We start from the raw sequence: 13,837 nt of genomic DNA, 5'->3' as shown, positions 1-13,837 counted from the left end.
TGACCATCACTGACCACCACTGCCCAAGTGAAACTTCTCAAATATCGTGGTCGAATTCGAAAGTGCTTGTCGTCATATTGCTATTTCTAGAAACCAGCAGAAAGTTTTGCTACTGATTTTGAATGGCGTTGACATGATGGAAATTTATTACCCATAAATGGGTTACACATCTGGATCACAGCACCTCACTTACCGCAGTGCGTTATTTTCACTGCATAGTAATGCTAATACATAAACTTTTTTACTACTTGACTCGAATCATCTGAACAGTACTGCGATTGAAAACTCAACGAATAGAAAATGTTTGCGGGAAGCGCCTACAAATAAGTTATAATAAGATTAATTAATCGATGCATGAAAAACAATTAAATCACAAGGTGACTAACACACGTCTTTCAACCAATCTGCGCGATACCAATTAATTAAATCATTAAACGCATTGGGTTCCTAATATTTGAAATCATGTGATACAATAGTCGTTCTTTAGACTTGGCCACTTTCATTTCAGAAAACCGCGTCCTAGACCAGTGGTCACCGAGGCATTAACCATTCCTTCAAGTTTTGAAAATTCAATGGTAACGCGGATTCTTCGCCTCTAAAAACTGTTTCGTTAATAGTTTTCTTTATATGAAAAGTGTTCATAGGAATTGAAATTTGGAGTGATATCAGTCACAGCTGTAACCCTTTTTCATTGTCAGTTCTTTTTTGGAATTCAAGTAGATTAGTGAAAATATCAATGATGAAGTTCACTTATTATATCAAGTACCGTTTATACTGTCGCATGCGAGTCGAAACAAAAAGATCTATCCAAACTGCATATCTTCGGGTATAAACTGTGATATCCTTCAGTATGTTATGAATATCTTTAAAAATTTGTGTTCTAGTATAATACCCGAAGGTTTAACTATCGGACACATAAAAGATTCGCCATAATCAAAGTTTTTAAGAAAATCTTTCTTCGAGAAAGAAAGATCTTTAAAAGAACGATTGGCGTCAAACTAAACCATAATGGACTGTTGTGAATTTATTGAATAATCCACCTGAGAAATTTAAAGATTTCGAAGCGAAATGTATTCATATAAATCAAAAATGCATGAATAACTTGACGTTATTTGCGGGTCTCATGAAACATTTTCGTGCGCTCTTTTTAAATCTAAAATAGCATAAATACATGCGTGTTTCGTTATAAACAAGGTTAAATTCCAAACGCACATGAAATATGGAGCCTGTATCACACGATATACACATCTTGAATTTTCTCTAACTACGTAGGCCCTTTCCAAATGGGAATTGTTCAGTTTTTTAACGGCCGACATTCAGAGGCACCTAAAAAACCGGTTGTATAGCACTTGAGATTTTCAGTGAAGGGCACATCTCACATCGACTCGGCTCGCGGTCGGTGGTTTAATGGGAACACATCTGGTTGTTACTAGTTTAACAGTTGACGAATTCAGAAAACTCTTTTCCAATGTCTTTGATAACTTTTTAAACATAGTATTCTTCTTAATTACATTTCGATGATTCCATAGATATTTTTTCATGAAAATTGCTCCAGTTATAACGGATTTAAACATACATGTAAAATGATTATTTTCAAAATATTCAATTTTCTCCGATTTTGAAGAAATTCTGACACAATATCATCTCCACTCGACACATGATTTTACTTCGGTGCCTTTGATGGGAGTGTCACTTGTTGTTGAGTTCATATTTAGTCAAACAAGAAGATATGCCTGATTCCTTTTTAGAATTTAGATTTCGACGGATATCATCAAATTACTAGAAAGGGACAGCAGCTTTCGGTCATCCGCAAAAAATACCTAAAATTCTCTCCTAGGGTTATGGAAAAACATGTCACGAAACATACGGAAAATCCTTTGTTTGGTAGACTGAAATTATTGAACTCTTAAATAGCAACATTCAGAGAAACAAAAACATAAGAATATATTCTCGCCCACCCTTGAAAAAACAACGTGATTTCAATTGAAGATGACACGTAGCCTCATATCAAATGATTATGAACGATACAGAGCCTATTCATTCTCTTTACGAGGATGGGTCTCCACATTCATAGGATACGATACGAGATTCGTGGGTACGAATGATGACTACAACTGATAAAGCCCCAATTTCACTGATTCTTGCACATAAAGGTGTTTTAGAGTAATCTAGTTAACAGGTGTGTTTTAGGAGTATTTTGAATTTAAATTCAAATCGGGGTTCATGACGAATATTGAGCATTCTAGGGCTGGAGCAAGAAACGTGTGGGATCGTCCGCCAATGGTATCGCCAAAGAAATAATAATGAGCCAGTCCGTGGTGGCTATTGAAAGCGACGACCGCATGTGAATGCATTGATTGAATGACATCTCAAAAGTCAGATTATATAAAATTGAACATGATATATGGATAGGTTATTCCATAAATACTGGTAAAAATGATGCCCAATATGTGATATGAATATTTAATCAAAAAGTAGAAACCGAATCCATAACTCAGTCTGGTATTGTTATAACATCAAACACTCAAATTTAATCCTTTGTTAGATTGGTAGCCAGTGTGTAGATGAGCAAGAATAGTGGTCCCTAATTTTAATGTGGACTGTTCAACAAGTTGGAGTTTGTGAAGAGATGAATGAGTTTAAAATGGAGTGGAATTTAGATAATACTGTTTGAATGTCTATTACTCAATATTTTTATTGATCATAAAAAATTGTGGTAAAATATTTGATTCTAGGGTTGGTTTTAGATTGTATCTCTCCACGCCAGAGGTAATCACGGATATTGGACTACAAAAATTTCCTTGTGTACAGCTCAACTTTTTAAATCCCTGGAAAAGCTCGCCACGGATATATCTCAGTAATGATTAATTTTCCCACAAATTCTCCCCTTCAAAAAACCTGAACAACCAATGTACGCTTGCTCTCAGTTTCCCAATGCACTATTGTTACCTTTTCTAGCTATTTGCACTAGCTGTTTGTCGCAAATAGATTGCATCCTCTATTACAGGAGTAAAGGATACAGCTCTGGGACCCGTTTCTCAAAAGATAGTTTAAATTAACCATCATCCAATATGATACATGACTAAATACATTGAAAAAGATCAACTATGTACACATTTCAAATTTCAAACCATGTTTTATCATTAGAAAATTACGACACAACGTTCGATCTCTCACTAGAGATAATCTTTTTGAATTTGTACACTGAGTTTTCGTATCGTATTATCGTATTTTCAATTCTCTGCTTTGAGTCAACAAGTACAAAGTTATTTTAGCAATGAAAATTTAATTGTCATTATAAATGTTAACTATCCACTGGTAAACTTAATAACTTTTGGCAACTGACCTTAGATCGTGGAATGGTCTCAGGTGGCCTGCTGATCCACTCTTTATTTATACTAATAAAGAAATATACAGTATAAGACGTAAAAAGTATATGAACATATTATTTATCTTTATATCGCGATAATTCGTGTACGTATGATTGAAAAACGATATTCTATCGAATCTCATGGTACTTATGATTAATGTGTATTAGCAACCCTCCACGGATACGAAGCAGCCTAAGTTTACATCCTACCAAAATTATCCTCGGAACTCTCAGCATTTTTTCAAGGGTCGGTCTTAGAAAATATACGAAGGACGTGTTCACAGGTTAACGAGGCCAAAAATCTTCCCCAAAATTTCAAATTTTTACAAGCAAAGATAATATACTTCATGCTTTTGGTGCAGAAAAAAATACATGTCCACAAAATGCAAATTGTGTTTTCAAAGTAAACGATTGAGTGTGGAATTGTTTCGAATTCAAGGTTTTCCCATTAACACTCCGGTTTTTTCAATAAGATAAGTCAAACTATTGTTGTGATGGCCAGTTGAATACTTCATCATTATATTGAAAGATATGTTATACTTAATGCATATTTTCTTAGGACTTACAGCTTTCTCTATAGGTTAGCGTTGTGATCACTCAAAATTAACCATAAGTTTGAATTCTCACTGATCTACTACATCTCTATAACAAAAATATATTTCATATCAGGCAATTAGCTTTGATCTGTGGTCAGTGGACAGCAGCTGCGAAACATTTAAAACTACTACATTATCATTCCATCTATTCATGTATATATAATATGATATGATATCTTCTTTGTTCAGGTTAAAAGTCTTGATAGTAAAAGTTTGACAAGTCTCGCATGTTGGTACCGATACGCACATTCACGCGAGTGAAATGTGCACGTTACAGGCTCAAATGCGCACGTTACAATTACAAATGGAAACGTTGTTCGTTCAAAACCCTACGTAAAAATCTTATGCATTTTAGCGGAATTTCAAAGTTAGCTCGCTACCTACAACAAAAATCGGACAAGACTTTTTCAAGCGACAAATTTAAATGTAAGAGCTAGTAGTACCAACGAAGGATTCACTAAACATATAAATTACTTATGGGGGTTCTGGTTAGCACTGGTAACTGGTCAGTACTGGTCAAGCATTGGTCAGTTAAACAATTTTTAGATTAATGCCCACATCATATCTAGTTATTTGACACCAAACAACTTAATTGTTTGCAAACAAATAATTTACTACATGGTCAGTACTGGTCATGCATTGGTCAGTTAAAAGACCATGGTCCACGCCACATTTGTTACCAAACATGATTGGATTGTGTCGTTTCGAAAATTTATCTGTTGGGCAATTTGTGGTCAGCCCTAGTTCGTTAGGTTCTTATTTTGCGGGCATTTTATCTCGAACCACCGAAAGACCGAATCACTAATTAATTCACCAGATCGTTAATTGCTGATAATGAAGATTAGTGTTTAACTAATAGTCCTTGTCTGAACAAAATGTCTCTGGTATGGGTCCTATGGAATCATGTCCTTAACTGTACACCGTACTGTATATTTGTACTGTATCTTTTTATTGTTCACTACTACCGTAATTGACTATGATGTTTTCAAGTGGTCTTAAGTACCGCTAATAGCCGAAAGTCGTTGATTTATGTGAAATTTACACACAGCGCCACCCGTTGATAGTAAAACTAACCCGAGCAATACGGGTGTTAAAGAGATACGCTAGCAAACCGGCATTCTCATAATGGGAACCGAACCTATTGCGAGACGGCCCATTACGTGACTCGTCGTACATCTCGGCCACATACATTACACATGTATAGTACAAATTACTAACGAGACGAGTACCTGGTGAAGTTAGATTAGTAGTAGCGAAAGCTCGTGCGTCAAATAAATAGTTAACCTTTGTCTCGTTATTCTAAACCCGGCGAACACGGCTACTCTACACGAATCTCATCTAGGCTAGCGTAGTATAAAATCAGTTGAATCCGAACGAGATTGGTTTGAAAATTCTCGGTGCCCGTCTCATTCCACTCGTAGGCCAGTCAATGCAGTTGATTAAATACGCCTGGTGGATCATCTACGTATATCGGACATACCGGATTTTTACATCGTGCCGAGAGTTATCGGTCAACAAATGAATGATATATATATATATTTGAAAAAAAATCTATTCAATTTTATCTCTTATATTTTAATTATTCAGAATCGTGTACATATAGACCTGACAGCAAAGGACCAACGATCTCTCCAAATAGGGCGGGCGAGGAATGCAACTTGGCATGTTCTGGATTGCATGGTTATATACTACATGTACGAATTCTCCGATTGAATGATATTGTATTGCCCCAGGTAGAGCCTTCATAAACGAAGTTCCGCCGTAGAAAGACGTTTTCTATATCATTAATGAACGATAAAAGAGGAATGACCCAAGTCAGGCGATGTGACTGTTAGGTCAATATCTGCGCGCGGATTGCTCCGAAGCGCCATCTGCTAACAATCACCTGAATCACGGAAGCAGATTTGTCGATAAATGTGATTAAATGCAGTTCTATGACCATGTTTTTGGTAGGACTAACTGGAGGTATAGCGACCGGAAAATCTTGTGTTGCAAGGCTACTACATGATAAGGGATGTAAGATCATAGATGCTGATAAAATTGCACGAGAAGGTAACTAGTCTCCATACCTGGTAGTTCGGACCATTATATTTAGATGGCAGCACAATTGTTGACCCGCTGAATTCAAATAAGTTGTATGCCACGGTACGTAATGGGATACCTCAAGACTTAAGACGACTATTGAGGATACCGGCTTAGATGCCCAGGGGCTCGTTTTTGAAGTTTGGGGGTGAACTGTAGCTTAGATCATCCAGTATCCCTGGTACTATATATATAAAAAGAATATCTTATATATGACGTTAGTGTTGCTTTGTAAATATACGTATAAAAATTATCAAATTACAAAACGAATACTGGTAATCAGATATCATCAGATTTCATTTCTCATTCAGTGTATGGTATTTATTTCACTAAAAAGATTATTTACAAATGGGAAAATTGACTCGGATTTAATTGAAATATGTTGAAGCTATTGAAGCGCGGTCCCACTAGCGGTACTTTATGCGGATTATTGCCGAATCTTTGCCTCCCTCAGTAGCCTAACTGGTATCCAGTGTTCTGTATACCGGTATTTGAATATCATCATCTCATGGTGTATCTGTCAGGGTTCGAGAAATGGAATGAATCTTTTCAAATAAGCTGCAAAATTCAGTTACTTGCACCACCTGCATTATAATTCGTTTTGATTACGGTATTTCTTTATCATCAGACTCATAAGGTCTGTGAGGCTAAATATTCAAGTCCTAGTGATATGAATATGAATTATAGTTCTCAATAAATATCAAATCATGTACATAATTACAATATATAACATTGACAAAATATAATTTATTGACAACTCCAAGTCTTAAGACTGTACCAAATGATTGGGAGGGGGCCCAAGAGATCAATACGTAACTAGGTCTTATGTCAATTAGTTGATAATAAATATTATGAAATTGTATGATTGAATAATAAAATTGATAACAATGATAATAATGATAATAACTATAATGATTAGTATGATACCGGTTTATGTGCTCTAATCCATTTATCAATGGATGAGACCTGTGTTTCTGGGGTACGGTACATACTTTATTTGATTATTTATCAACCCAACTTGTAACATTTCTTGAATTTGAGCATTGTACCAGTAAATGGTTTGACGTACTCGAAGGTAGGAAACGTTGTCTGATTCATACGATCAGACGCCTTGCCTATGTTTAATATCTGCTGTGCTGGTGCTGGTGCGAGCGTGAACTTTAAGTGCAGACTTATGGGTATTTTCGTAAGAATCAAGTCAGACAAGCTCACCCGTAAATCTTACGTGACACGTAACTTACGGGTGCTTCTTGAATAGGCCTGGTCCTTGGCTACCACTAATTATACTATGTAAGCATTTTCTACTTAAAGGTTTTTAGTAATTGATGGTGTTATGCGGTGTCTGTTGTTTATTTCTAGTTGTTGAACCCGGCACCAAAGCTTACAGAAAGATCGTTCAGCATTTTGGTCGCCAGATCCTGAGATCTGATAGAACCATAGATCGCTCTAAATTAGGAGAGCTGATCTTCTCAGACGAACAAGAACGTAAACTATTAAATCGCATTACGCATCCCGAGATATATAAAGCGATGTTATGGAAAATTATAATCCATTTATTCAGAGGTGAGATCAGCAAGTTCAATATACGTATGAACCATGGAAATCAGCTTTACAAAGACAATTTTACCCCACTTTGGACTGAAACTCCAGCGAGCTAATTGTGTGCGCTTTTCATCAGTCGTCCATCTGTCCATTCGTCCGTAGGGAAACCATTTATTAAGTTTCGTAGACGCTTCAATGGACTGTCTTGATACTCGTTTTATGTCTTTGCATATTGTCTTTATTTGGTTTATTTATCTGCTACGTACACATCCCTAAACAGGCACGATCGATTCAAGATCAAGCCCGTAGCCAACCCTGTCATGGGAGGGTGGATTTTCATGAAAGGACAGTGGAACTTAGAGGTGCAATTTATAAATTGGCAGGTGGCATATATGCCACCTAAAGTGCGCGTAAATTTTTTACAATTATAAATGGGGAGCAATTTTCACTGCTTCTTATATATTTGGGTGGCAACGAATGAAATCCCTTCAGTACTTCAAATCACCGTGTCCCCAGAAAATGTTGCTTCATTAGCCCACTCGTATGGGCGGCCATCCCCGCCTAACAGACGCTAAAGTCATCACGTGAAGGATAAACCCATAACGTGAAGTATAATGTAGTAACGTGAAGGATCAACTCATAACGTGAAGGAAAATGTCATGACGTGAAGGATAATGTCATGACGTGAAGGATCCTTCACGTCATGACATTATCCTTCACGTTATGAGTTGATCCTTCACGTTACTACATTATACTTCACGTTATGGTCACCAGGGGGCGTTGAATAGTAGAATAACTTAGTATTTCCTTATTATATTGGTACCTAGGCATATTTTGTTACCATGATTAATTCCAAAGTTGTAGTTCATGACGTAGCTGCTGAAATGTTCTATGATTGTGGTGAGTTTCAAGGTTATTGGTTTTATATATGGTCACCAGGGGGCGTTGAATATTGAAATTGTTAGATTGTTGAGCATTTGAAACCACTTCCCAAGTGGGCATGGTGTCCCTGGACCCTAGTTTTTTCTCAACAGTTTAGTAAGTATAAACCTATTTTGAAATAGAGTACTAAATATTAATCGGTAGTATCACCCGACAGGCTGCTTGTTTATATATTGGTACATGCATATTTTCTAACGACAATCAATTGCTAAATTCTAGTTCATGACAAGTTCTACGATTGCAGTCATGATCATTCAGTATTGTATTTATAATTATAATTATAATTATAATTATCATTATAATTATAATTATCATTATCATTATCATTAATTATTATAATTATCATTAATTATTATCATTAATTATTATCATTATCATTATCATTATTATCGTTATCGTCGTCGTCGTCGTCAATATTATTCATAACAGAATTCACAATTTCAGATATACTATGGTTGACGATGGACTCTAAAACGAATTCGTTTGGAGAGTCCATGGGCTGACACAATCCGTTAGCTTGCTTCCCCATACAATCCATTGTAGTAATTATGTGAGGAAACTAAAAAAAACAAATTTCATACCTATTGTTAATATTGAGAAGTTGTATGTCTTTAAGTAACTGATGGATAGCGTATGGTAAGATTTGATATACTGCTTTCTGATATCGTCAAAACGAGGACATTTGATTGCTAAATGATCATCTTTTTAGCCGTTGTGGTTACAAAACCTACATTTTCTGTCACCTCGTGCGAGTGAAGGCCTTTGCTATCTTCCCGTTTCAATTAATAAATGAAGGCTGGACATTCTGGTTCTTGCTATAGGTAATTCGGGGCGGTTATATCCAGGTATTTCACTCTGATAGATAAAAAGATAACTTGAATATATTGAGGACTGTATGAATGTCAAGCATTTCACCAAGTAGGCATGGTTGTCCAAGTTTATCTATACGTTAGGGCGTATAGTATACATCAAATGGTTGGATCAGTGTAATTGATAGAAAAATATATGAATACAATTTAATTCAAGATGTCTTTGTATATGATTTATAGGAGAACAGTTTGTCATTCTTGATCTACCATTATTATTTGAATCGGCAGTCACTTTACCTTACTTAACCGAAATAATCGTCGTTTATTGGTAAGTACATTATGTATTAGACACTTTCGTGTCTTGCATTCTTGGCTACTAATAGTGGAATCATGGGTTAAAGAACCGTACACCCAATCCGGATTTCTCAATCTTTATAAAATCAAGAAGAATTCTTTAAACGATTACCAGGCTGCTGTATATTTTGTTATGATTGGTCGGCGAAACTTTCGAGAGAATATATGGTGGTGTCATAACCAACCGCATCTACAAAAACAGCAGAGCATGAATACCTTGGGCGCGTGTAGCTAGATGATATGCCATGCCCTATTATTTCCACGTTCAAATTTTAGGCCTTAACTGTTCTTGTAAATATTTTGTTCGTATATCCGCATGACAATTTACGGCCTGACAATTGATATTCAATATGTACTATCATCGACATATTAACTAGACATAAGTTGAAATACTAGTTCACATTGAAGGGTCCTATTTATGATGAACTTTTATAAGGTAGTGGACATCATTGATTGTCCCTTTGAACGTAGTGAATTGACGATATTTACCCAATATTCACGAAGACTATAGTCTTTAAAAACCTTTGATAAAACTCACATTCAAATAAACATTTATCATAGATCAAAATTTGATCTTCCAAATTTAAATGTGTATGTATTGTTATGGTGGGATTTACTTCAGATGGTTATTTTGATTCTGATATAGCGCAGGCATACGGGCCACTTAAGTTGAATTATTTATATTTCCATAATGGTTAACTTATACAGTAGACTCCGCATACTTTCACTTTTTTATGTCAAACGTAAGAAATACGAACAAGAACGGTACAAGTGTACAAACTTTTTGTAAATATGTCACAGGAGGTGCATGACTTCCAAGCTAACAAAACAACGACAGTTTCAAATATCAATGGCTTACTATCAAATTAGCAACTTTTATTGAACAATGTTGGAGTAAAAGGAGTTCATGTACTTTCAGTGCCACTTGAACCTATTTATAAGTAATTATAATAAGTATTGGTGACTTATAAGCCCATTGAGGGCTGGGTTGTGTTGAAACATAGAAGACTTCTAACACATGATACAATAATACAATAAATATACATACATACATACCTCGGGATACTCGGGACTACCTAAATTGTTCAGAGGTAAACGATTTCCGAGCTGTACGATAGGGAATATAATTTTCTATTCTTTCAAATGGTTGAAAGTATTCCGTAAGCCTACAAAACTATGAACACGAATAAACCACTTTCAACAAAATATTTTCTTACGTACTTCTATATGTCTTTCATGAACTATTTTTGTATATTCTCCTGTGTACAGACTATGCAGTCCAACTGATACAATCCCCGAAATTTACGAGTGCACTTACTTCTGTTACCACAACAAAAGCGGGATTCCTCAATACTGTGGTGTCCTGACAGCAAAAGTGAAATCAAGTAGAATAATCGCTATTATTCAGCGTCCTCCCCGCCAACTCTTTCAGCCCAAACATTTCTCTGCCTTCGTTCCTGTTGTATTTCAGAAACACGGCCACCAGTCTAGATATTAAGTCCATCGGATGCGATATTTTTCACCGGCAGATTCATTATATTATTACCACACATCTGATTGGCTAGATATATAGGCTGGTGGCCGCTGGCCATTTAGTATGCGATATTTTCGTCAAACTCTTTTAAAAAATGTTCCGAGGTGTGCCATTTTTCGCGGTATAGAATTCCGAGCTAGACAAAGAAATTTATTTGAGAATGAATTATTTAAAAAAATGCTTAAACTTCTGTCTGAGCAAACCGATATTTCGAGCTATGTGGAACCGATGTATGCGGGTTCTACTGTAGTTACTACTGACCGCAAATTACCATTGAGGTAGGATATTGAATTTCTTGATATCTAAATATTTTTCAGCTATGAACAACAGCAATATTCCCGATTAAAAGTGCGAAATCAACTTACTGAGACTGAGGCTTGTCAGCGAATACAATCCCAGCTCCCGCTAGCGGATAAATGTCGAAAGGCTACAATTGTCATCGACAATTCTTCTACTAAGGAAGCTCTTGAGGTTGAAGTAGATAATGTTTTTGCAAAATTACGTAGCTCACGGGCTCACTGGAAAGTACGAACTGTGGTGTTTTTATTAACAGGAACATTGACAGGGGCATTGGGTTTTATGACGTTTAGTTTGTACAAGTTATTTGCTTAGTTTTCATTTAACTGGATCCACAATGGAAATTTTTGGAAAGGTGTGCGCTAAATTCTTTAAAAAAGTAATGATATTCTCGAAACACTGCAATGTTGCTTAGGACAGCGCTCACGGTTGGATATGATTTTATAGTTTTTCAACATGAACATCTTTTTAATCACGTCTAAATCATTTGTATGAAATTGGAATAATGAAGTCATAGAGATATCAAAAAATGAAAAGCTCTAAACATAAAAAGGATCTTGGAAGGTTTGGTTTTGAACCTGGTGTATGGTATATATGGCATGGCATTGCTAAATATTAGAGATTCAATCGTCGGATAACAGTTCTGTTTTAAACTAGGTCAATGTTTTCCAAACCGTTTCAGTCGAAGGTAGAACGTGCTACGAGGAGCATTCGAGCGGTAGATAAGGATTCGTTACTGGAAGCAGTTCGCAACATATCTTTCGAGAAGTACAGAATGGGACTGTTTATTATCTAGCGAATGACTACGATGGAAAGATGACGTCAATCTTGGATTATCTAAAGCCAAAAAAGACTAAAAACTTTACTACTGATAAACTTCGTGACCATGGTTTAGACCAAATATCCAGGCTGCTATGCGTATTTACATAGCCACGGACGGAAGTGGATATCATCCAAATTTTACGTCGAAAAACAGACTTATTCGGCCAATCGGACTGAATATGTGTTGCAGGAAGCGACTGCATCCTATCATCGCGGTAGGCTAGCGGTCTATGCCAATCAGAGTAAGTTGTCGATCAATGATGAATGGAGTGGTATGGCTTCAGCTCTCCCGGAGCGCATTAGTAATTCAAAAGAACTGGCTAATCGATTTTTTATGCAAATATTTGTAAATTATGCGATTCTTTCGTTGGCGTAGCACTTTTGCAATGAACCGTGAGAATCAACACAAACCATTTGGGAAACGAGAGGGCCCAGGCCATCCCGCCACAATACGGACTCGTCATCCAGGAAGCTTCTTGGCAAAATATGCAGTGGCAGATTACACTGATGTCGCTGATGTCACATAGAAATTATCCGTTTGCCCAGTTACACCAACTCCCCTCCTACTCGCCCTCTGTAGAGTATTGGGAGGAAATGACTCGCTTTCCAATGGAATATGTAAGGACCCAGATGACCGAATAGGGCGACTGTCTATCCGAGTAATTCCTCTTTTCTATTCCCAAAACTCATCAATAAAAAAAGGAGGAAGGAGAGGACAGCCGTTGCTTGATGGTAGGCTACCACAAGTTCAACCTGAGGCAAAAGTCCACCCCCGGTAGCCAAAACAAATTCAGTGAATAAAATGAACGCAGATTGTGTCAAATAAAACGACATATAACCAAGGGTGCAGGGAAGCCTCGGGCCTTATTCATGTGAACAAAGTCCACGGGTTATAAGTTACCCCGAGAACGGCGAGGGAATTCCCATAAGTCAAAAGGGTCATCCTCGCTTTCTATGGTCCAGCATCGCTCCCCGAACTCGCTTCCACCAGCCCCCTGGCCTCACGACGCGTGATTAATTTACTGTTGCTGTTGCGCTTGACGTCATATATCGATTTGCAAAATACTTTCTTGTTCGGTAAAACATTCGTTGATCAATCCATTTAATCTTATGTTAAACACGCACATTTCTAGTAGGCAAAATATTACTCAATTCATTTTCTAAACAAGTTAAGATTCTTATAGTCCATAATCATAGTTATCATAGGCTTGCAGGCTTGCAAGCTCATATTTTTATCACCGGATTGATAACTTGCTTGGGGAGCCGATAACTTTCGTTAGAAACTTTCTTGGGCTCTGATATATACAAACATTTAATGCAGTAATAAAATATTGGCTATATTGGCTATATTGGCTATATCGGTTGTCGTTTTCTTTGTTTTATGATTTTATTTTATCGGTTTTGTTAGTTCAGTAGCGCACGCCAACCTTTATCGGCGGCCATCCCCGCCAAACAGACGCTAAAGTCATCACGTGAAGGATAAACCTAT

The 13,837-nt window shown here is 36.7% G+C and overlaps 1 protein-coding gene across 1 annotated transcript; it reads left to right on the top strand.

Moving 5' to 3' along the window:
- The first annotated feature begins 5,841 nt into the window (after positions 1 to 5,841).
- LOC141911914 (dephospho-CoA kinase domain-containing protein-like) lies at positions 5,842 to 13,607 on the top strand. Its single transcript, XM_074803016.1, has 4 exons — positions 5,842 to 6,018; positions 7,408 to 7,611; positions 9,582 to 9,669; positions 11,547 to 13,607. Exons 1-4 carry the CDS (start codon positions 5,901 to 5,903, stop codon positions 11,839 to 11,841), a joined length of 705 nt encoding a protein of 234 aa, XP_074659117.1. The 5' UTR covers positions 5,842 to 5,900; the 3' UTR covers positions 11,842 to 13,607.
- The last annotated feature ends 230 nt before the right edge of the window (positions 13,608 to 13,837 follow it).

Source organism: Tubulanus polymorphus, chromosome 10 (assembly GCF_964204645.1).
Source record: "Tubulanus polymorphus chromosome 10, tnTubPoly1.2, whole genome shotgun sequence".
Lineage (NCBI taxonomy): Eukaryota > Metazoa > Nemertea > Palaeonemertea > Tubulaniformes > Tubulanidae > Tubulanus > Tubulanus polymorphus.
Note: the sequence above shows the minus strand (reverse complement) of the source record. Positions and strands in the feature narration are given on the sequence as shown.